We start from the raw sequence: 24028 nt of genomic DNA, 5'->3' as shown, positions 1-24028 counted from the left end.
TACAGCAATTCAGGCTGGAAGGGACCACTGAGGTCCTCTGCACCACACTCTGAATTTAGATCCATCTTCGAAGTCAGATCAGGTTGCTCAGAGTCATCTTCGAGTGTGCTGTAACTAACAAGCTGCTCGGCACCCTAAAGCCCATGAAACAAGGTTCCCAAGTCAGGCAGTCGTCTCCAACAGTTCTTTGGAATTTATACAGAAACCTATTTAAGTGGTATGACCTGATGTAGAATCGCCTCACTGTCACCCGAGCTCTAAGAGGTTCTTCCTGGCTGAGAGTCTGTCTTTGAGTCTTCCATCTCTCCGGAGAGTCAGCCCTAACCAAAAGACTATTTACTGTTAAATACTTCTAATACTTGTGATCTCACTGGTTCTGTCACTCAGGTAGAAAACTAAGGAAAGAAAGAAGACTTGATACTTCCGTGGCTAGGCTACTGTCCTGGGCTGTGGACTCTGAAATGACCAAAGCAAGCTCCTGAACTGAGAATTTCTGACTCTGAGGAAAATTCTTTATGTTAGAAGGTATTTTCTAGCGGGTACGACTGTCATTTGTTCAACAAGGTGTGTGGTGCACAGCCTGGGGCTCTCTGGGACCCTAAGGAAAGGGAAAGCTGTGACTTACGCCGTACTTGTGCTCTGTGGTGCAATGCTGTTGCGGGTACCAGTCTGCTTACAGGTAGCCTGGCTATGTCTGCATCAAAGTGCTGCGGAAACATACTTCGGTTCTAGAAACATTTTTAATTAAGTCTTGAAGTAAAGCAAATTGTCATAATCATGGGTTGTCACTGTGTAAATGTCTTAACTACTTAGAAGCCACTTGGCCATGGACAGCTGATGCAAAACCGGGCTCAACAGCGTAGCGTGGAACGAGTGCCGTGTGTGACAGCACAATGCTGCACCCCGAACGCCTCACGGTTACTTTGGTGGACTCATATCCCCATCTGCCTTCCTCGCTGAGCAAAAACCTTCAGATTTCTCTTTTTCTGAAAACCTACTGCCCGTCACGACCTAGCACATACTCGACCTTTCAGGAAATGTTACCTGCGCTGGGGCACGCCGCTCAGGTGGGGTGTTGTGCTAACGCAGCACTGCTTTGGCTGCATTTTGGTGGCTCCTAGCCTGCTCCTCTGGCCTGGTGGCTCCTTGCGCAGCTGGTGTCTGGAGATGCTTTAATGTGCTCCGGCCAGGGACAGAGCTGTACCTGCCCGAAATTCCTGGTGGGAGCCGGGGTAGATGTTCAGTGACCTAAATCCCTTTCTAGTGCTGGGAACTGTCCTTAGCTGTATTGCCACTTGAGGAGAGCAACCTGTCGTTGTGACAATTTGAAATTAGCCAGTTTTTCCAATGTAGTTTTTTAGTTAAAATGTTTTCTGCTGCCCGGGTAGCCGCTGAGGGTCGCGTGTCACTGTATTTACATGCGAGACGCTACCACAAACAGAAGCAGCCTTACCCAGCTCCCCGTTCCAAGTTCCCCTCGCGGGGATCGGGCACCCCCCGGGCCTTGGGCCTTCCCGTGAAACCCCGCTAGAAGGAAAACACCCAACGCGGGCTTTTTGTGGCCGGTCTGGGTTACTCTCCATTACCGTCTTCAAGTACACGCGGTGACAACCGCGCCCGCTGGCCGGTTGTTTCCCGAGGAGGGCACCGGGCCGGCCTCCGGATACCACAGGCCGCCCGCCGCGCCGGCACCCTTCGCCACCACGGGTGGTTTCCACGGGGACGCCCCGCTCCCCCTCGCGGGCTGCGGCACCCAGCGCCCCTCCCCCGGCCCGGCTCTCCCCAGCCGCCCCTCCCGCCCCGCAGCACCGGGCCCGGGGCCGCGGCGGCCCCTCAGGGCCGCGGGGGAGGGGCGCCGCAGCCGTTGGCCCGCCCGAGGCGCTCCCGCCCATTCTGCGGCTCCTGGCGCGGCCGCGCCGCCGCCTGAAAGACCCGACGGCCTCCGCTTCGCCCTCCCCGCCTCGTTTCGGCTCCGCTTCCCCCCTGTCCACCCTGCGAAGGGCGGTGCGGGTCCGCTTTTTTACCGTCAGCCGCCCTCCGCGCCGCTCGGGAGCCAGGGCGGGGTGTCTTGCCCCGGCGTTCACGGCGGGCAGCCCGGCGGTTGCGAGGCAGCGAGGGGCGGGTCCTTCTCCCCCTCCCCCCGCACCCCTCCCCCCCGCCATATAAAGCCGCCGCCGCAGTCGGGCCCCAAGCGCCGCCGCTGCCGCCGTCAGGTCCCGTCAGCGCGGAGCCGGACGTCGCCGCCTCACGGTGAGGCCTGCGGGCTCGGGGGGGAGATAGGTGCTCGAGGCGGCGGCGGGGCCCTGGCTGGGCCGCGGGTCCCGCTCGGCGGGGGAAGCGGGCCCGGCCTGGCCCCCGCTTGGCGCGGGCGGCCGTGGCGGCGGGGCTCCCAGGCGGTGGTCCGGGAGGGCCGCCGAGGGGGCGGGCCGAGGTCTGAGCCCTTCCTGGGCAACGCGGGGCTGAAACGCCGGCGGGCCCCCTCAGGGGGGCTGTGGGGGGAGAGGCGCCGTCTGCGGGGTCCGGTAAATACGGCAGCGGCGCTCCCGCGCCCCGGGCCGCGCAGCGCCTGCGGAGCCTGACCCTCCTCCGTGCGGCTGTCAGGCCGCTCCGGGGGCACCCCGAGTAGCGAGGGGAGCCTCTCCGCTGTGACTTTATCGAATAAATGCGGCGGTGCACCCAGCGAGGTGGAGGGGGAAGGAGCGGGCATCTGTCCGGAAGAGCTTTGGGAGGCATGGAGTGGCCTGGTAGCGCGGTTCTAGGTGGCTGAGCTCTGCGTTTCGGGTTTATACATGCAAATTACCGCTGCAATTCAGGTTTGTCTTTTGACTAGCTCCCAACCTGTTTCGCTGTTGTCGAATAGAGCTTTTAGGACTCGGCTGCTTAGTCACCCAATTGTGTTGCTAGCCAAAGCCCGTCTATTTCCAGAGCTGTACTGCAGTTTGCTAAAAATGACACTTTTTTTTTCTTCCAGGAGACTGTGCTCTGTGGTATAAAAATAAGAAACTTGGATGAAACCCTGATCTGTTATCAGTGATAAGGCAGTAGATTAACTTCGTTCTACCTGATTCAGACTCTAACAATAACCCAAAGGTCTTGATGAAAGCGGGCTTGGGTGATACGAGGGTCTCAATGCAAATGTTCTTGCAGGGGCTGGGCGCGTTAAGGCAGCATCCCTGTCGTGCTGGCTCCCTTGTGCGGCATTATGTAATCCTAGACACAAGCACAGGAAGGCTGGCATCTGAAGCCGGGTTTGTTCTTGAGTGCTTGCAGACAATCGCTGCAAGAACAGATGCGTTAAATCTGAAATGCATGCTTAGATAATTTTTTCTTTTCCAGAGCATCGTTCAACCTACTAACTCAGAACTATGGTTTAATCCAAATTTTATTTTTGTAGAGAGAGAGATACATATATTTGTATCTTTGGAACAATCATGACTGTGTCCCTCCAGAACACCCATCTTAATTAGAAGTAGTGCTGTCATATAGGGTTGCATGACTCTGTAAACATTAACTAGCTACTCGCTCTGCCAAATGGAAATTGAAGCAATGAGGACTTCAGGCTGGTGTGAGCTGCTTAATAATGTGCTTTGGCTGGCCTCCATTGGACTGGGTTTGTTGCAGTACTGTCAGGCTCAGCCAAACCGATGAGCTACAGGAGGCATTCAAAGAGAGATAATGTAAGTTTGCTGAAAGTGGTCCAGCTAATTCAATTCTGGTAGTTCAAGTGCTACTGTAAGGAACTGGCATGCACAGCTCTTAAGTTTGGTGGGGGAAGAACATTTGAAAATTAATTGAAATTAATTTGTGATTTTTTTTTTGTTTCTAGAGCTTCTCTTTACAGTGCCTTGCAGGCTGTATTTACAAATACATGCTTTAGAGATCTTTAAGCAGGTAACTTGAGGAAAAAACCAAAACTGTTGCAATGGTGTGCTGCTAATAAATATTTCGAGTGGTAAAGGAACTTACTGTAGCGCATCTGACTAGTTTGTTGAGAACTGATTTATAAAGTTTATGTGGCCAGGAAGTTATGTTTATCATGTCCTTCAAGTCAGCTGATTCAAGTGTCGTGATACCCAAACAGACTTCGTGTGTAGTTCCAGGCAGAAGTTGTAAGCTACTAGCTGCTGTATCAAGTGCATTACTTCTGGGGTTAAGTTGTTAAATATCTGGAAAGATGCATTCTTGTAAAGCTTGATTATTTTCCTGCTAGTGACATTTTTGAAGTCTGCTGCTTCTATTGTAGGTCTCATCACGGTTTGTTTGAAGAACTTTGTTAAAATGCGTAGTCATCTTAGTCTTTCCTAATGCTAACAAAGTGCTGATCTTTCTAAGAGTAGTATTGAATGCTGAAAGCTTTCCTCGTAGTGGCACATTGCTTTTTAATCTCTTCGGAAAACCAAACACTTTTCTGAAGGGAAGCCTTTGATCCTGAGTAACCTGGCCTGTTTGACTCTGGGGCAAGGGAGATTGGACTAGACTCTGTCTAGAGGGGTTCATTCCGACCTCAATTTTGTGATTCTGTTCCAGAGGCTATCACTTGAAAACTGCTTTTGAGATCTGACTTCATTTGAGTAGTCAAAGTGAGTAGCAATTGTTTGGATTTGAAGACAAGTAGTGTTTTGGAAGTGTTGTTGAAGGTTAATTTAGGAGAAAGATAGCTCTAGTGTTGCACTGTAAAAAATGGAAGCACTGTTGACTAATAGATTTTGTGTATTGTATGCTTTCAAACTAAGAAAAAAGTTCTCTTAAATTGGTGTTAGGCTTCTTTCTATCAGTCCTTGTTTCTTAAGCATGAGGATTAATGAATTTAGGCCTGTTGATTCAAGCAGTGAACAATCTGAGTGTGCTTTAAGTGGCAATGGGCTGTCTGCTGTTGATAAGAACCAATATAAATAGTAAAGGTAATGTACATCTTCGAGTCGGCTAAACTTGTAATATTTGCTGAATATTGTGTGGAAATAACTGTCCTTCTCTTGTAGATGCCTTCAATTAAACTGCAGAGTTCAGATGGAGAAATCTTTGAAGTTGATGTTGAAATTGCAAAACAGTCTGTAACTATAAAGACTATGCTGGAAGGTAAGAGCATAAAGCCTGGGGATCGCTAGCTCGTGCAGAGATAGCAGCGTGTTCAAGGAAGCCTCTTGAACAGGAATTGTGACCAAAGGGGACAAACCAGTACTGGGCTGAAACAGGATTCCCAGACCTATGAAGCAGCTTGCTGTCTTATGTCAGAACAGCTGGAACAATTGCTGTTGTAGCTTAAACTGTGTTTTGGGTGGATGTGCTCTTGCAAAAAGCGTGAAGTTCAGTCTTCTTGTTAAGAGCACTTACAGGGAGGCTAGTAAAATACAAGCACCCCACTGCCTTGCCTACAGCCTACTTCAGTTTTGTAAAAGTTAAGCAAACAGAACATCTAATAATATTAAAAACTAAGTTTATTTAATCATACAAACCAGTCTTACGATGTAAATATCTTTTAAATGGGGTGGGAGGTGATAAACCAATGCAGTGAAGGAAGAGCTAAAGTGAAGCCTATATTGTGAGCTTATGGATGCAGTTAAATTATTTGGGATAAATACTTAGTTCTGATCTCCTGCTGACATAAATTTGAAACAAAAGAACTCGTGGCGGGGGAGGGGAAATCTGCCAGATGGCTAGGATACAGAGCAAACTGTGTCTAATCCCTCTAGTGCAAATCCTCATTGTTTACTGGTGTTTTTTTCCAGTTTTTGGGTGTATTCAGGAATTAACTTGGAAAAAAATCTTTCTATAGATGTTGTTAAAATGATGCTCTTGGGTATAAATCTTTGGCTGGTTGCGACACCTTATATGTAAGAAAAACAAAGATAAGGTTGAAATACTCCAACCATTGAACACTTTTATTCTCTTAATAAGATGCTGTTGAACATGACTAGCAACATGGGCAGGAAACAGCAGTTGGTTGGAATACATTAGGGAGCACAATTCTTCTCAGTTTTCTCATGCAGAAGCTGTGTCACTGCTGGTGTTGAGTGACACTCAGGTGGTGTTGAAGGGGAAGTTACACATGGTGAGTGTTGTAAGCTAGGCACCATAAACTAGCCTCTTACTAATATGGGTGAGAACCAGTCTCCTAGTATGGATGAAATGCGTTTGCAGTACAGCTAGTTAAGCATCAGTTAAATAATGTTTTGTGTCTTGGGTGCTGCAGCTGAAAGGGGAAGGGCTGAAAGGTGGGGTTGTGTCGAGTGTCATGAGACCACCAATGAAGTATCAATTTTCTGATAACAGGTGAAATTGCTGGTTTGGAGGCGGTGGGGACAAGTTGAGCAGAGTTGACTAAACTTGAGATACTGCTTGAATTATTTCCCCATACCAACAATTTTGGACTGGTCACTTCTTACACTAGTATCTGCCACCATGTTCAAAGTATGCATTTGAAGTTTCCATGAATTGGTGACATATGCAGTACCCTTTAATGCCAGTATTTTAGTTTCTGAATCTATGAAGTTACTTATTCCAAACAAAAAGTAGTGCTAACTAATATCCCACTAATAACAACAGTAGTTGACTTGCCTAAATACAGAAGTATATGCTATTTTAATTGCACACAAATTTGATGAGTGATGATGGTGTGACAGTCATCTGTTCTTAAAAATTGAGTTCCTTGGTGATGTAGAATTGGCTCATCTGTGCATATAACGAGTGAAGGTCTGCGTAGTTACTCAACTACATAACTAATTACAAGATGTTAATCTCTGACAGCTAGGGTGTCATCCAACTGTTAGCATTTGTGTAATAAAAAAAGCATACCCTCTAATCAAAGATGGCTAATGTGGTATTTGTTCTGTGTATCAAGTCAAAATTTTAATTAAGTTTTTCTCTCAGTTTTTACTTAATTGTATCAAGGGGACAAAGTGACAAACTTTATCCAAATCTGCCTTGAGCATGCTGACAAGCTTTTAAAACAAGGAGTATCAGACACATGCTTTCTAAATGCTTTTTTGATTGAAGGATTTGTGCTGCTGTCTTAGCATGCGAACTTCTTCAGCTGGTAAGAATCAGTACAAGTGCTTGAGATGCCAGTTATCTGGCTACGGTATTTACTGCTCCTGTAGAGGACAATGCATTGTCTGTACTTACCACAGTAGATCTGAATTCTTATTTGATAATGAATTGAATGGGAGATCTCAGTTGGAACACTTTGGTTTAACTTGTGGATTGAACTGTTGAAAGTGGTAAAAATACACAAATATTTGTCTGATTCTTCAACATACCCTATTCCCAGAACACCGAACTAGCAAGTTCTGCTCTGAGAAGTAACTGACTGCTTAACCTATGGTTTGTTGATGCTCTTGTTTGATGAGGTAGCCTTATTAGCTACTTAGCCTAAACTTGGTATAACCTAGTATGTATAATGCAGCCAAGGCTCCACAAAGCCTCATTGAAGCTTTCTAAAAGCTTCTGACTTTACCAGTTGGAGATCCTTTGCTACCAATCCATTCAGCCTCAGCATTGTTAAAATAGTGGAGAACTGGTGAAGTGACCCAGTTCAGAGAAGAGTAAATGGTTTTGCCTGCCAGTTGCTTAGTCATCTTTCCATTTTTAGATTTGGGAATGGATGATGAAGGTGATGATGACCCAGTCCCTCTTCCAAATGTTAATGCAGCTATCTTAAAAAAGGTAAGATGCTGAAAGTGATAGTGTTGTATGGCAGTAATGAAATGTGAAATTCATGTTGGAGTTGGATATTATGAACTGTTGTATTAAAGATACTTCTCATGTGCAAGCTACAAGCCTAACCAATTTGAGGTGCCTGAACACAGGTATCTAGGGTATCTGAGAACTGGGCTGAGGCTGGCAGACAGAAAATGGCAGAAGACCTTTCAGGGGTGATCTTCTGGAACAGCAGCTGGAGGCCAGACAGGCTTCCTGAGGTGTTGAAGTGGTGGACATCTGTGCACACTAGTATTTCATGGTATTAAAAGCACTGATTTTAACTGGATTCCGTGAACTGAGGTGGCTGTTCATGAGATCCAAATGTTAGGAGAAAGGATTAAGGGACAGGCAGTGGTGAGAGTAACTGGCTGTGCCTGTGTTTCAGTTACAGTGCTTAAGAGGCTGTGCACACTTGCTGGTATTAAATTCAGTAATGGACCATGATTATTGTTGGATCAAGTGAGAAAAGTGAAAAAGTATGTTGCTGTCTTCCAAGATGCTTTTTGCTCTGAAGTAGAAAGTGTTGTGCCAAAACAAGCACTGGACTGTTTTGGGGTAAATACAGGGTTAGGAACTATTTCCTAGTGAACATACACATAAATAACTTCAAACTTGTGAAGTCTCTCAGGTTGGTGAAATGGAACAGGATTTTACTTGCAGTAGATCCCTACTCCTTTAATTGTCTGGGTGATGAGCTGGTGGTGTTTAAAAAAAAAAAAAAGCAAGCTTGGGAACATGCAAACTTTTGCCAGGTAAACTTTGTAGTGTGGTGAACACGTCCTGCTGGTAGCTATTACCACTCTACACTCTTCCCCTATGTAGTATTCTGCTTAATAAGAATTGTGTTTCTGCAAACAGATTAAACACCGCAAAATGAGGTTTAGGTTTCCTTTGTGCAGTCTTATGTGTTTTAGCGCAGGGTTGAGTAACTTTGTAACACCAGCAGCTGGCTTTTAAGATCGTAAGTAATTAACTAGCTACTGTCTGAGATGGGATTCTTGAAGGCTGTTGTACTTCAGGATTGGGGATCAGTTGTTCAAAGAGGAAAATACCGGGTAATGGAGCATGTTCATACATGATTCTAATATTAATCTAGAGAAAAAGGTACAGTTCTTCTAAAATGAAGTTAAGTTTTATAGTGGGGCCTAATGGGAGAATCATTTGGATAAAACTTTAATATCAAAACAATAATTAGGTGATTCAGTGGTGCACCCATCACAAGGATGATCCACCTCCTCCTGAGGATGATGAGAACAAAGAAAAAAGAACAGATGACATCCCTGTGTGGGATCAAGAGTTTCTGAAAGTAGACCAAGGAACACTTTTTGAACTTATCCTGGTAAGTATGTTCAAGAAGTGTAAAGGCTATGCCTGTGAAGTGTGCTCTATTTGTGCACTTGACGAAGTCTTTATGCTTCTTGAATAACTTCTTCAGGGGGGGATGTGGGGAGGGCAAGTAGTTCTGGCAAACTACTGGCTAAAATTGTTGAGGATGTTGGAATGCTTGTTAACCTAATGCTAGGCATTAATCTATCCTTGCTCATTTATCAATTAATACGCTTTTCTGAATATGGGGCCCTACAGTTGTCTTTATTCTTGTGGCTCTCGAGTTTTAGTTGAGGGCTTATTTACTAGAAATGGAGTTCTGGAGGTCTGCATCCAAATTAAAATCTAGCTTTGACTTTTAAAATTTGTACCTTATGTGGTATTGTGAGACAACATTACTTGTCTTAGTTAACAGCACTTCAACACTGAAGGTCTCGAATGTTTGCAGGCTTCTGAAAGCCCTTTGTAAAAGGAGGAGCAGGGGGGTGTCTTTCATGGTACAAATGGCTTTCCCTTCTGTTTGGCAAGCAAGTTTTCAGTACTGTTGCTTCAAGCTTCTAGCTAGAAGCTTCTCAAAGTGGAGATGATCTGTTTGCAGTTGCAGTATTCTGCAGTTTCAGTGTAAGCGTAACTTTGGTAGTACATCTACAGAGGCAGAATATTGATATGGAGGCTTTAAATTTGGTAACTCTTCCACAGGCTGCAAATTACTTGGACATCAAAGGTTTGCTTGATGTCACATGCAAGACAGTTGCAAACATGATCAAGGGGAAAACTCCAGAAGAAATTCGCAAGACATTCAATATTAAGAATGACTTCACTGAGGAGGAAGAAGCACAGGTACTTGATCTGGGTTTACTTATAATTTAGCTGGTTTTGTGCTGAATTGTGTGGTGCTTCAGAGTTTAATGTGTGATGCAACTGATTTGTTAACAATAAATGTAAACTAATGCATCAACTCCTCGTAATTGGGTTGCTATTGGTGGAAGACCTCTCAGTGCCTACGGTGCTTGCAGCCCATTACCTGAACAGGTCAAAACAAAGCATATTGACTTCCTAGTTCAAACGTGTGTCTGGTAAGAAAACATGTAGGATTGTTTGTGGCAGCCTTAGCTTGCTGTTTTGGAGCTGTAGTAAGAATGCTGAAGATGCATTGTTGCATGTGGCTAGAAGGGTAAGATGTTTGGATTAAGTAATGAACTCATCGGTCTTAGAACTTGAACAACAAACCAACTGCAAAATGGCAGAGGTGGGAAAGAGCAGAACAAGATGCCTTGTTTAAATACAAAGGCAGCGAACTGAGGACAAACTTAGGTTTGTCTTCAGTGCTATGTCATGAAACAAGCAATTTAGTCTTAAGCTAGTCCATTTGCTTTACTTGGTGGAAGAATTCAGTTTTGATCAAATCTAGGCATGAGAAATAAATTTCTTGGTTTAGATTGATAAACGGGTCAGTTTAGGAGACTGACTTCCTAATGACAAACCCTGTGTGAAAAATGAAAGCTGCTTCCAAGTTTATGCCTTCCTGCAATAAGTAATCCTGAATGCTTATGGGAATTTACAGCTAACCTTTAAAAGTTCACTGCAACATATTAACAGTTAAAATCTTCTTTTAGGTACGTAAAGAGAACCAGTGGTGTGAAGAGAAGTGAAGTATTGTGCCTGACACTCGAACACTGTAAGGATTGTTCCAAATACTAGTTGCACTGCTCTGTTCATAATTGTTAATATTAGACAAATGCAGCAGCAAATGAAGTTGTGTTAGCAGGATATTGTTCCTTTTGCATGTGTAGTGTTTTTTTTGAGTACAAATTTAAATCTTCTGAGTTTTTACTAGTGTAATTGGATGTCTTTTTACTTTACTCTGCAATGAATAAAACTGAACTAAGTGTGGATTCTGTATGGAAAGTAGCACTTAAGGTTGTCATTTTCATTATACTTTTAAACTGTTCAAGTCCAGTTACAATGCTAAAGATTGACTCCATTGTAAATAAAACCACCTATGACTTCTTCCTCAAGAAGAACAAAACACTTGTATTTACAGGGTATTGATAGCTTCAGAGAGAAAAACAAACTAGAATGTGTCTTGGGGAACTAGGTAAAGTAAAAAAAAGTCACTGATTTCTTCTAAAACCATTGTGGGGAAAATTAGTGTTACTTAAAGCTATATAACTTTCAAGATGGTTCTTGTCCTGCATTTAAAAAAACGAAATATTTGACCACTTTCTTGTCCTGTTAGTCTTGCCTTATAGACTAGTGAAAGATGTGATCTAGAACTAAGCAAGCTCCTGACAGCTAAGTTTGAATATTTCAACCATGTCTTGAAGACCTACCTCTAGCCGGTAGCAAATGAAAAGCGTGTTGCTCTATGCACAGGATGGGTGTGTTTTTATACATGTTACTGTTAAAAGTGGAATCCAGGTTTGACCAAAAATGACATTACCAAAGTTAATATTATTGACCTGTGCATGCCATTAGTGGCTCGTTTTTAGGCAATTTTAAACAACCCTTGTGATGTAGCTCTTTAAAACATGGTTTCATGTGTCCACAGGAAATCTTATGCCTCTATGTGATACTTCAGCTTGTAGAGACTTAATTATTGCATACAAAGCTAATGCAATATCAAGCTTAACTTCTTTGGACAAAGCCACTTGCAACTAGTTAAACAGTAACTGGTTTTCTGATTTTTATTTTTTTTTACAGTTCCCTTATAGGGAGTAGGGGATGGTTGTGTGGTAGATCTTTGAGGTGTGCTCTTAGCTTGTATTGCATTCCATTCTCTGTATAAACTTTAGAGTAGAATGAACCTTAATAAACATACTTATCTCACTTTAAATATCAGTGTTTCACTTCTGAATTAATAAAGGGCTTTTAAACTTTTGTTTGCAAATGGTTCTAGTTATTTGAAACTAGACAACCTGTCACTTACTACTGAGTGTCTGAATAATCGCACTGAGGCAGTGGTTAATAGAAATAAAACGGATGTAAAGAATTTGTTAAATGACTAATGCAAGCCACTAGTCAGACACAGCGGGCAACTTCTCAGATTAAGTTGGAAGTCAAATAGCAAGCAATCCAGATGGATATATTTTTTTGATGGCTTACCAGCTTTTAGGTAACCTTTGATGTGACCATTAATGAAAGCATTCATAACTTGCTCTAAGGCAGCATTCAAACCCATGCTTTGGATGCAGCTGCTGCTCACATCTGCTTATTCATGAGGTTGCTGGGCCTGCCTTTGTGCTGGTGTGTATATTATCTGGGCATATTATAGATACTGTATTGTCAGTGGGCATGAAATACTTCAGCGCTGGACAGGCATGATGAAGCCTTTCCAGCATCCTGTATTGCAAACAATACACCTCAGTTTAAAAGTGCTACTAGAGAAAACCTTCTGATGAGAATTCTTTCTGTGGCTGTATTTGTAGCTTAATATTCAGCTTATCCTGGATTCTTACAAGAAATCCATCCATCCGTGTGTGAAGTTAGTGTTCCAGAATACACTAGTTCAGCCTTGGAGTGCGGTGTTGCTAATGCAGAAGCCTATGCTGTCGTTGTGTTCAGTGGTAGAAGCCTATATAAATTCCTTCAGGTGCTCGTCATCAGACTAGGATCTGTGTGTGTTAGCAGCCGATGCCTCGCTATATGCTGTAGGATGAGGAAGAGACAAAGCACACAGTTCGTCTTCCTCACTACCTTGCTTCTACTTTGTTTGCCATACCTGCATAAAACACACCTGCGGTGAGACTCGGTAATTATTAGAACAGCTTGTCTAAAACGTAACCCTTGGTGGTCAAATGCTGTAAAGGTGGGGCTTCTGCTGAAGCTCCGGGGTCGTGCCAGTTGGCTATTGATACTGATGCAAGCGTGGAGGTTACGGCATAGCAGCATGCGGAAGAAAGGGCTGGTCCGGGTGCTCAAAGCATTGTATAGCTTTGACAGATTTCAGTATTCTTAGTAGTCCTGGTAGTCAGGATTCCCTACAACTTTATTTTCTCTAACTGAAATTCCCCTGTAGTACTGTCTCAGCTGTGTACTTTGAAATTCTTGAAAGGGGGAGAGACTGTCCCACTTCCCACTGTTACACTTTATGTTGCTGTTTCGCTTGTATGGTGCTGCCTTAACCTTTGTTTTTTTTAAAGTCATGGCATGATCGGGGATAGCTCTTCTTGGCTGAAGTGATTTAAGCGTGGGGGTCGGGAAGGCAAGGTGTCAGCAGGGATTGTAGAAGAAGGTATTTTTTTCTTAGTCTTGGTTTATTTCAGTCTTACCTGTTGAAGACTATTGGAAATTATTCTAAAAACTATTCATACATACAAATGCTGAAGGAAGGGAAAAAAAAAAAAGCAGGAAACCTCTTGAATTCTAAGAAATAGTTATTTGACAGTTTGATAGGATTATAACTTCCAGTGGCCTATTTTGAATAGCCAGTCTGGCAATTACTTTATTTATAAAGCTATAAACATATTTTGAACATAAAAGCCAAAAAATACAAACTCAATGAAGTAAAAAAATTACAACAAATGATGGATAGTCACTGGACAAATGAAAGTACAGCTGCAAAACATTTATCCCTGCTACATACATACAGTGGTTTTACTTGGTTTAATGAAGTGGTACTTCCATGACTTCTACATTCAAATTGATTTCAGGAATTCAAATATGTATTTCAGGAAGAGTTGAAATTGCTGTAAAAGAACTAAAAGAAAATTCTTGTTGTGATAAAAGCTTAAGGGCAAAGTTTTTCCTTCTACTAAAAAGGCGTATTAACACAAAATAGTAACACTTCATATAGCATTTCTAAAGACACTTTTTTGGTATTAATAACTTTGTTTTGGCATTGGTTATCAGCCGTGGGGCACGTAACAAAAGTTGGTCACGCTCACTGTTTTGTTTTGGAAATGGGCAGCTTAAAGTTCTATCTTGTGTGGTTTGGGGGGGGGGGGGGGGAAGGATTAAATTTTCTCAGTTACACCAGTACAAACTGACCGCGTTACGGTATACCAAGCGGATACTCTGAGTTTATACTGCGGTAGCTGTAAAGCACAGGGTAAGGTCTGGCTATAAACCTGTACGTGTAGAGCAGAGCACAGGGTCAGAACAACGCTATGTCGGAAAACGGGTGTAACTGCTCCAGCCCTGCGGCTGTGGAAACGCTTCCGTGCCGTGAATGCACGAGGAAAGGCTCCCGGAGAGGGGGGCAGTAGGTCTCCCTAAGGAGATTTTGCAGGAACCCGATGGCGTGACGAGGAGAGGAGGCTGTGATACAGACGGGCCTTTTGCCGGTCAGCGTGCCCTGAACCAAGGCAGGCATCCACAGCGCTGTGGAGGGGCCAAAGTAGCCTTGAAATAAATGGGTGAAAGTCCCGGTGAATTCTGAAATGAGTGACGGCTGGTCTGGGTACGCCAGTACTACTTGGTCCCTGGTCAGGATACACAGTTTAATACTGGTCAGGACTTTCCCCTAAATTTCCTCTGGTGTTATTTAGGCACATCTGCCTTTTTTTTTTCTTCCCCATACCTGCCTTTGCTTTGCTGCTAAGTTACGTGTTTCATCCAGCCACGAAATAGCAGTCGGGTATTGAGTCATGCCAGCTTTGCACCCAGCGTTGAGCCACGCTAGGCCGCTGTGCCTGACTCGTCAGCTGTGGCGTTTACAGTAGCTGACGCTTTTTCAGCACCTTGTATCAGAGGGTCTCAGAGCGACAAATGGTGAGCTGAGACACAGCTTTTTTTTCTTTTTTTAAGCAATTTTTTTGTTTTTTTTTTTTCTTTTAATCGAGTGATAAAAAGAGACTATGTCAGATCTGGGAAGAGTCTGCCGAGTTCCTCTGTTCAGCACTGGAGCAGGCTATTGTCTAAACTTGCTAAAATAATTTAAAAATGAGCAGATTGCGTCTTGATCTAGTGCTGTATAATTAACCCTCTGAGTGCAGTAAGTACATGATTAAGTGTACAGTTGGCAGTCGGTTCAGGTAATGCTACTTCTCTAAGGGTTAAAATGATTCTTTCAAACTTTTAAAACGACTCTTTTCAAACTTTTCAGGTTTGTGCACGTAGCTTTCATTCAGTGCTTCTGAAGTTACATTTACACAGGAGAGGAATAAAGCAATAGGTTTAGATCTTCTAAACTAAAACTGGAATTAAAAAATCTACACTACCATAAGCAAAAGTACCTAAATAAAGGGAATAAACCCAAAGCTGCTCTACAGACTAATCAGGTTTGGTTTTTTTTTTTTTACTTTTCAATCTTTGAGGCATAAACTTGTTTAAAAAGTTATGTTTAGTCCAATGTAAAAAATTAGGGTTTGTGTTTTTGCGTTAAGAAAAAAAATACAAAAATATTTTGTACATTATAAAGGTCATCTTAAATTTCTTGCAGTTCTACAATAATATTACTACAGAATTTGCATTCAGTACTCTAAAACCTATTCTGTAAAGTAGAAAAAAACCAGACCCCCCCTTCTCCCTCTGTGTGGTGTTATTTTTCTCTTCAGCAGTCTAGAATATATTTCTTTCGAGCAGGAAGAAATCTGCACCGGACTAGATGGTGGTCTCTGTGAGAATTCTGTAAACCTGAAGTAAATCAAGAACTTGGGATTAATTTGGGATTTACATCGGTTCAGGGAGATCACAATCGGTCCACGGTGTTTTTTGTTTATCAAGCTCAAAATATAAATAAAATACCAGAAACTGGTGAAGGTTTTCAAGCTGGAGAGAATACATTAACATTTGGCATCGTCATGGGGGTGGAGGGAGGATCTTTCAGAAAAAGCTAGAATAAGGTTTTTTAAAAAGTTACACGCCAAATCATGATAAAAAGGGTTCTGATCTTGCTGAGGGTACGTGCAGAGGGACGTCTGAAGCGAAGAGCAGGGTAGTGTGCCGTTCCCCTGCCAGACTGCCCTGGGGAAGGGGAGAGCCGAGCGGGGCGGCAGAGCTCGCGCCTCTCCTCCGCCCCGTCCGCTCAGCAGAAGGCGGCTTGTTGGGGCGGCGCGGTCCTCCGCCCCGGGTCAGCCTGCCAGGGCTGCGGGCTCCCTGCGCGCCCGCCCTGCCCGCCGCGGCGTAGGGGCAGAGTTAGGCCAAGGCCGGAGTCGCAAACTGAGTTTTGAGGCTTCGCCCGGCCCGTCTGGTGAGATTTCTGGCTGCCCACGTCTGCAGTGGACAATTCCTAACAGCAAGGGAGACCCTGCAGCTGACTGACGCAGCGAGCAATCGACCGTCAGACCTTCCAGCGGCTGGTCCAAGCTCCTTTTACTGTCCAGTTAGTGCTCCCTTTTCCTCTGCCATGCTGTACGCTCGCGGGATGGGACATGTCTGCACAGAGACCTGTTACCTGTAAACAATATCTTCCTGTTCTCAGACAAGAAGTTTAAAAAATTCACCTCGCTGGTTTAAATATTTCATTTCTCTATCATCCGATCAGATCAGAAAGCTAGCATCGCTACATTTAATTTTCAGACGTAAGGGCTTTTACAAAATGCTCCTATTTCCAGCTTTTCCGTCTCTGTGGTATAACGGCTACGAGAGATCTGTGAGTGAGTGACTATACTTTAAAGCAGCTCGGAAGGCAGGGAGTGGAAGGCAGTGTTAGACTGATAGCACCTACCATCTACTGCAGCAAGCTGGGGAGTTCGTCTCTGCTTTCTGTCATGCTTGAAGATAATGCAGTTAAAAAAAAAAAAAAAAAAGAAAAAACCCCAAACAAAAAAAGCGGCACAGGGCAGGGACAAAAGGCTTGTTTACTCATCAGCACTTCAAATTTTGGCAAGTACTTATTTTTTACCTTTTTTTTTTAAATCACTTTTCTATCTTTAACACCGCCCCCCCCCAAAAAAAAAAACAACCCAACAACCAAATGAGTTTTCCAGCATCCTTAAGTCATCCTGTTGCCTAACTTTGCACGTTTTACAGTGAGATGGGGAATTTGGATGGGCCTCTGGTCCTTTTCAATGGGCAGCGAAACCAGGTGGGAGAGAGCGAAGTGCCCAGTGTCCCGGCCAACGCGGCTGGGCGCGTGGGACTATGTCCCCGTGGAGGCCACGCTGTACGCTGGGGACTCTGTGGGTGCAGAAGAGCACCTGGTGGTCAGTCTGGAGGAGCAGGTGGCGGTTTGGAGGTGAGCGGAGACGGGGAAGGGGTCGGGCTGTTCTCTGTGTGCGGAGTCAGCGGGGGCTGCAAGCTTGTCTGAAGGAAAAGCAGAGGAGATGCATTGGAGTGCGTCCAGAGGAGAGGGAGGGGAGTCTATAGCACTTCCATCGGAAGAAACTGGGCTGGCACAGCGTCCTTCTCCTTGTAAGTACCGAATGCACTTCTTTTTCCTCCTAAGAACAGTGAAGAGAGTTATCTGTGAATAAAGCGTGAGTTCACGGTCATACACGAGACGTAAACCAGCGCTCGGCGCAAGTCGGGGGCGCGCAGCCAGCCGGGGATTCGCTGCCCCCCGCCCCCGGTCACCGCGGCCCCCGGCCGGCCCCTGCCTTCTCCCCGGCCGGGGCTCGCCCTCGAACCGCGGGGCGACTGCGCCGGGGCCGGGGCCGGGGCCGGGGCCGGGGCCGGGGCCGGTGGCTGCGGCCCCACCGCTCTGCGCGGCTCCGCGGCGACCGCCAGGCGGCGCCGTAACGGCGGCCCCGCGGCGCGGGCCGGGGGGGGGCGCTGCGCGGCCGCGCACAACCGGCGCTGGCGGCGCCCGGTCCGCGCCCCGCGGCTGCCCTGCAGCTGGCGGCTGCTGCTGCCGCTGCAAGAGCGCGCTGCTCTGCCAGCGGGATTCAGATGGAAAGGCTTCACCCACGGAACGCAGAGAGGAGCCCATAAGAACAATAATAAAAATCAAAACCCGGTAATAAAAATCAAAACCCGGTAATAAAAATCAAAACAATAATAAAAATCAGAATACGGAGGTCATTTCTCACCAGCCCAGCACTAATGCCACCATCCAGGCTTCTCTGCTTCTGGGGGGTTGAGTGGGGCGAACGTGCTCTCACTGAGTTCAAGACTAAAATGTCCATCGTCCCCCCCCCCCAGTGCATAAGCGCCCGCCCGCCTGCCGCAGAGCACGCGGGACACGCGTGTGCATGTGGTGTTACGGGGCACGGTCGGCTGACGTGCCACGGCAGACGGCCGGCCCTGGGCTGTGCCCGCTCGGACAGGGCACGCGGCATCGCTGTGGTCAGGAGTGCCAGGTCGTGCACTGCCAGGACACTGCCCCCCCCCCCCCCCCCCGCACCATTTTTGGCTTTTCTCCAAAGGCAACGCAAGTCAGCCCAAACTCTTAAGGTCTTGAGAGCGTCTTTGCCTGCGGCCCATTTCCTAGCACTTTCCTTGACTTGTGCCCCATATATCATCTGCTTAGCTCTTCCTTCTGCAGCAAAAGCCTCTGATCTCGGCCATCTCTGCCTCTCAAAATACTTTACATTCATTCCTGACACAGCTGAGTTGAAAGTGCTCAACAGAGGTTCAGGAAGAGGGAAGAAAATGGCTTGGAGGAAGACACGGTCCGAGGCTGTCTGAGGTCCTGCTTTGGATGTCAGACTAGTCCTGAGCCCTTCAGAAGACTTGTCAGTCTTCGGAGGGTAGATCACCTTTTAAACTGCTAACTAAGCTAAGGAAAAAATAGCCCCGACAGCGCAACTGTTCACACTTCAGCCCGTGGCTTTCCTGGGCAGGAAACGTTTGCTGCGATCTCTCCCTTAGGAAGCAGAGGTCCAAGTACAAAACACAACGTAGACAGATGCTGGAGGGAAAGATCAGGCAGAAGAAGGACCTGAATGAACCCGCCACTGTGAAAGACTCAGTTCCACATTTCCTTTCCGTGGAGCATGACAGAGCTCATCAGCCGGGGAAGATTTACTCACAAAAAGGTTTTTTTACAGAAAAGTACCCCGTCGGTGGCAACTCTCCTCCCCTCGCCCCACTTTTCTAGTAAGAAGTCCACTGGGACCGGGAAGATCCCAAAGACAGCAGCACCTGGTGAGTGGGGACCAGCCTCCCTTCATCCCCCCTGGAGAAGACATTCAAGTTCCCCACTTGTTCGTACGTTATCATTTGGGGGTCTGAAAAAATACGTGTCATACAGCATCCTTGCTGTAACTGGATTTGGGTATGATTTCTCCACATCCCTTGTGTCCCGATCCAACGTCAGGAGAGGTTTCGATATGATCCTGCTGTTTAGTATCGAAAACAGGAATATCTAGCCTGAGTTCCAGTTGTCATCTCATATGCCCAGATGACTTTAACCACTCCTGCCTATCCAGAGTCAGGCCCTCGCACTGTCTCATGTTGTCTTCACATACTCTGTGTTCAGCTGGTTTTCCTTCTCTTCATGTGACAGATCCCTCACGTCACCTGCTATGGGTCCTCAAGCATCTCAGTATAGTTTTAAACAAAAGAGCTCTCAAGATGTCACCTTAATAGTGGTGACGGAACAATTCCTCTGCTGGAGAGGGTATTAATGACTTTACAGCTACAACAGCTAAAAAGAACATCTTCCGCCCGCCCGGCTCCCTGCCTCGGCTGTCTCATTTGAGGAAAACAGATCAAATGGAGAACTTGCTAATGCGGGCATACACCTTTCTTTGATCTTACTAATGAAAAACTAGACAGTGTTAGAATATGTATTAACTAGTCCAGTATTAAACATGACTTTGCACTGGATGTGAACAAGAGAAGTGCTATTACTGCTGTCAGTGTCATCATTAGCCGTGGTGACCCAATTAATGCGATATTAAACACAACAGCCCTGCTGAACTGAATATTTAACTCGGAGGTTATTTTACACGGGCTGTAATTTCCCAGAGCAGACAAGCCCGAGGAGAAGCTGTATTTCCCATGGACATCTCAGGAGTAGCTGCAGGATGGGGAGTTGCAATGACCTGTTTAAGATGATACAAATCTGTCCATCGATTCACTGATTCGATTTAAAGTAACGGGGGGAAAAAGCAGACCTGATACTACAGATTGCTGATAACGAACCGGTTAGTGGGCTACAGTTCACGGTTGACGTGGCTATTACACAGCTAAAGGGATTTATCCCTCTCCCTCTAGGAACTACAGCACCCTGGGGCAGTTTGCCCGGGGTGAAGGGGAGGAGGGTGAAAGCTCTGGAGCAGGAACACCCAGTTTTAACCAGTTCACCTCTCCTGTGGAGTGGAAATCCTCCGGTGGAAGTTGCTCTCCGCGGGTGACCAGAGCACGTACGACAGGAGCCCTTGAGCCGGCAGCAGCACGTTAGTACGGGGAATTGCAGAACAGCTGTGACTAACCAGGGTTCGAGAGGCAAAGGTTAAAAAATAAAAGCATGCTAAGGTGTCCGAGCACTTCAGCAGCCTGTGTTAATCGGGAAGCAGTGCAGAAGAGAAGCTGAATTAAGAGAGTTCAGACGCAGGCAGAGTGAAGCTGGAGGAACTGGCCGCAGAGCTGCAGCCGTGCCCTGCGCTGCGGTACGGGGCGCTCAGCTCGGTGGCATTGCCGTGTAAGTGACGGGGGGTCACAAAAATCCTTCTCTGGACATTCAAGGTAAAGTATTAATGAGACATTAAGGAAGCTCTGTCCAGATTCTTAATCCATTAAAAATTGGTGCTTGATGACATCACCCAGTGTATAAAAGGCGAGCGGGGAGGTTTGCTGTTGCACAGCACCCCGGAGGCTGCAGGGAGGGGAGCTCACCTCGGGCTCAGCCACAGGGATCTGAGCTCCTGCTGCTGCCGCTCGGGCTGCCAGCAAGGGCAGTGGCCAAGCACCGTCAGGACACTGCAGGGCCGCGCTTTGGGGTTCAGATTTGGGTAGACTAAGTGATTTTAGTCACTTCAAGCTGCAGTAAGCACATTAAGCAATACTTTACTTCCAGCTTTTCCTGGAGTCCTCAATGCATTGGTATAAAAATGTGCTATGAACCGCAGACCTCTGTCCAGGCTGCTGCCCCTCCATGCTTCCGTGCCCAGGTCCAGAAGCCCCCCAGGAGCTTTTTCTGCCTGGCTGCATTTGCAGACCCCCTGAGCCAGGTAGCACGTGGTTGATGCACTAAGCTTTACTATCGCCTGGCCATGTCCATTCCCTGGAAGCCCAAGGCACAGGGCGCTTGCAAACTGTCTTGCTGCTTGAGGCGCTCCCACCCCATGGTGGGTACTGCAAAACTTCAGGGCCAAGAAGAGGTGGATCGCAAAATACATGGTTAGCCCCAGTATAAATAGGAAAAATAAACACATTAACTACTCACTGCTGGCCCTAGGGTGCTATTTATGCAATAGGAAATCTCTAACAGGGGAAAAAAGCCCCACATCAGCGTCACAGAGGTCTCCACCCTGGAAATAAGCTTTTAACACCAGGGAAGTCCATCAGCCAAAGAACATGTACAGCATTACACCAACATTGCCCGGGGTGGGGTTGTGTGTGTAAGAAACCCAGGGTTCAGCCTGACCCTTGCAGCTCGGACAACAACTCCTGACGATGCCCAGAGAAAACCCCATCCCCGCCTGGCCGGAGCAGCCCTCGCCGGTGCTGGGACGGCTGCAGGAGCACGCACGGAGCCGAACCCGCTCACCCAGGAGCACCCCAGCAGCGAGGAGATGCTGATACACACCTGCACGGGCCGCACCAGTCCGTTTGTTGGTTGAGGCCAAAGCGAGCTCTGCATTTCTTAGGAGAGGCAGGATCTGAACACAGAAGCATGCGTGGCGGAGAATGGGCAAGGCAGAGGCACAAAGAGGAGGAGGAGCAGGAGGAAGAAAAGAGGCAACATCATTTTAGCCACTTTAACACATAACTAACAGACTACAATCCAATTTTCTTTCCTGCAACAGAACGGTGCCGGCACCATCTCTCCTGGAAAAAAGTGATCGTTAGGCAAATATCAGTGATCACTGCTGGCAGCTGGAGGAGGAGGTTTGGGAAACGGCCTCAGCTCTGGGAAATACGGGCAATTACGGGGAAATTCACAGCTCTTTGAATTTCTTGAGTTTGGAAAAGCTGCCAAATCCCAGAGGCGCTGCCTGCCTCCTGTGTCTGCATCCTTACCTGCTCCCTGCCTTTCCAGCAGCGACTAAATGGGGCTGCCAGCGAGCTCGGACTGTGCACGGAAAAGAAGAGGAGGAAACGTTGCGGAAGCAGGCCGAAAGCAGAGTTAGTGCCAACAAGACCCAGGCCTGGATTATTCTACTCTGCCCCCCGCCATTCCCCTTCCAGTTTTCATGGAAAAGCTATTCTCCGCGGCCTTTCCTAAAATGTTGCAGTTTTGCTGTATAATTATGGGAGTCATTAGGGCAAAGCCCTATTTGCTTTCAGGCACATCATGGTTTTTTCTCTAGTGCTATAAATGGGATTATAGCACCCTCTTTCAGCCACCACCAGTGTCTCCTGTTGTGTTCGACCAGCAGTTGGTTTCCAGTCCATAACGGGTGAAATTATCACACATATGGCTATATAAATATCTATATACACAACATATAAGCCTAAAAGCTTGTATTCCCCTTATCAGTCTAGGCACTGAATGAGATCAACAGTGTTAACTAAACTGAAGATATTACTGGGACACAATCATGGAATTGCTTTTTATGGACAATTCAAAGAGGTCATCCAACAGCGATTCATTAAATTAACGAGATAGATAATCTGAACTTTATGAATTAATGCAGGCTGCAGGATTCTGGTCGCGTGGATGTGCAATCCACAGCAGTAACACCAGAGCTGGACTCCCATGTCCTCACCAACAACTGAACCGCCCAGATGCAGCCAGCTGTGCACCTTGGGGTCCCCAAAAGGTCTCGGGTGCAACAGGTCTTTGCATCCCCGTGCAGCGTGAAAACCCAGGAGAGCAAGAGGCTGAGCTGGGACCCTCCCCAGGGAGCATTTCTGGAGGGAGAGAGAACTAGTGTTTTGCTTAGAAAGCCAATAGCCTATCATCTGGATGACTTAATTTTATCCAAAAGTAAGAGCAATGAGCAGTAATGAACGGGTAGGCTGCAGAGCGGGAAAAGCTCTGTTTTAAGTCTATAGGCAAGAGGCAATCACAGAATGGGCATACTGGAAGAAACAGGCCGTCTAACTTCATGTGTACATGATGCCACGGTAGGCAAGGGCAGTCTCTCGATGCTTTATAATGAATATTTACTGGAACAGGTATTAGTTATTCCTGATATGGCAGAAATGCTTCAGAAACCAGCATGGGAATGGTTGATGGGATGTGTGATGTGAACACGTCCCTTGGATAGCGGGAATGTGCGTGTCACCAGCTGAAATCTGTCAAAAGGGCCTTTTCTGATAAACAGCGTGGTGCAGGGAAGCAGCTGATACTGGTTTTTAGCATGCCTTGACTTGAACTCTAGGTTACTTTGAAAAGAAAATGAAATTTGGGGTAGCGATCTTCAATCCTGTCACTGCATTTAGTCCCGCACGCAATATTGATGCATTTGAGAGGAGTTTTCTTTAATTAATGGTATCTGTAGGGCTGATGGGGACAGTCACCCTGGATGTTTTGAATAGATTACCTTTAGTGATAGTTTATATGAAGTGATGCACTTGCCAAAATCTAATCTTTTCAGTTTTCACGCACTACCCATGTTCTAATTCAAATATGTCTATGAAAAAGTTGCAGAAATGTTAATTTACTGCGTCTTAAAAAAAATAAACGTGTATTTCTTTAGTTAAGCTCAGGAGAATAAAAGAAAACATGGTAAAACACGACAACTGCTTCGGACTATCCCCTCTGAGCAGAAGTGAAGGGACAGCCACCGAGGCGCACGCGCGGCGGCACTGCCGCATTTACCTGAGTTGGAATCTTGCTGCTTTTCCCGTGTTCGTCTCTTCTTTTTCCCCTAAGAAATCAAAGGAAAGGCCGTTAGTCCGTGCTCCCAGGAGACCGAGCATGCCGCGCAGGGTTTTGGGGGATGGATCGGGCTGCTGGGGAAGGCTGCTGCTGCTCAGGCAAGCGGCCAGGTCCTCGGCTGCACACAGCCGCGGTGCCACCGGCTCTGCCCGTTCCAGTGAGAGATGAACTGGGAATCACTGCAAG

General features: G+C 46.3%; 2 protein-coding genes across 8 annotated transcripts in view; one reads left to right on the top strand and one right to left on the bottom strand.

Annotated features, from left to right (window-relative positions):
- Window positions 1-2170: 2170 nt before the first annotated feature.
- On the top strand, window positions 2171-11904 carry SKP1 (S-phase kinase associated protein 1). The gene is made up of 6 exons (XM_076350487.1): window positions 2171-2250; window positions 4980-5076; window positions 7589-7662; window positions 8894-9037; window positions 9724-9864; window positions 10641-11904. The coding sequence occupies exons 2-6, from the start codon at window positions 4980-4982 to the stop codon at window positions 10674-10676; spliced, it is 492 nt and encodes a 163-aa protein (XP_076206602.1). The 5' UTR covers window positions 2171-2250; the 3' UTR covers window positions 10677-11904.
- Window positions 11905-13250: 1346 nt separating this feature from the next.
- Window positions 13251-24028, bottom strand: part of TCF7 (transcription factor 7) — a 75452-nt gene continuing 64674 nt past the window's right edge. For 4 of the 7 annotated variants that reach the window (XM_076349803.1, XM_076349806.1, XM_076349804.1 and 1 more), the window contains 3 exons: window positions 23783-23831; window positions 21602-21674; window positions 16084-17348 (listed from right to left, as the gene is read on the bottom strand). In XM_076349803.1, the coding sequence (XP_076205918.1) occupies window positions 17048-17348; window positions 21602-21674; window positions 23783-23831 (423 nt within the window). In that variant the 3' untranslated portion in view covers window positions 16084-17047. Of the gene's footprint in view, window positions 13724-16083; window positions 17349-21599; window positions 21675-23782; window positions 23832-24028 lie in introns of those variants that run through there. The other 3 variants (XM_076349808.1, XM_076349809.1, XM_076349810.1) reach the window with 2 other exon arrangements.

The sequence above is a fragment of the Aptenodytes patagonicus genome, chromosome 12 (assembly GCF_965638725.1).
Source record: "Aptenodytes patagonicus chromosome 12, bAptPat1.pri.cur, whole genome shotgun sequence".
In the NCBI taxonomy this organism is placed as follows: Eukaryota; Metazoa; Chordata; class Aves; order Sphenisciformes; family Spheniscidae; genus Aptenodytes; species Aptenodytes patagonicus.
The sequence above is the reverse complement of the archived record's forward strand: the minus strand, read 5'-3'. Positions and strand labels throughout refer to the sequence as shown.

What these genes read in the sequence shown, in the direction of transcription:
- SKP1 (XM_076350487.1), top strand. Translation starts at nt 4,980, where the DNA reads ATGCCTTCAATTAAACTGCAGAGTTCAGATGGAGAAATCTTTGAAGTT. An exon ending in ATGCAGCTATCTTAAAAAAG is followed by an intron (nt 7,663 to 8,893) that starts GTAAGATGCTGA and finishes AACAATAATTAG; the next exon opens with GTGATTCAGTGGTGCACCCA. An exon ending in CTGAGGAGGAAGAAGCACAG is followed by an intron (nt 9,865 to 10,640) that starts GTACTTGATCTG and finishes ATCTTCTTTTAG; the next exon opens with GTACGTAAAGAGAACCAGTG.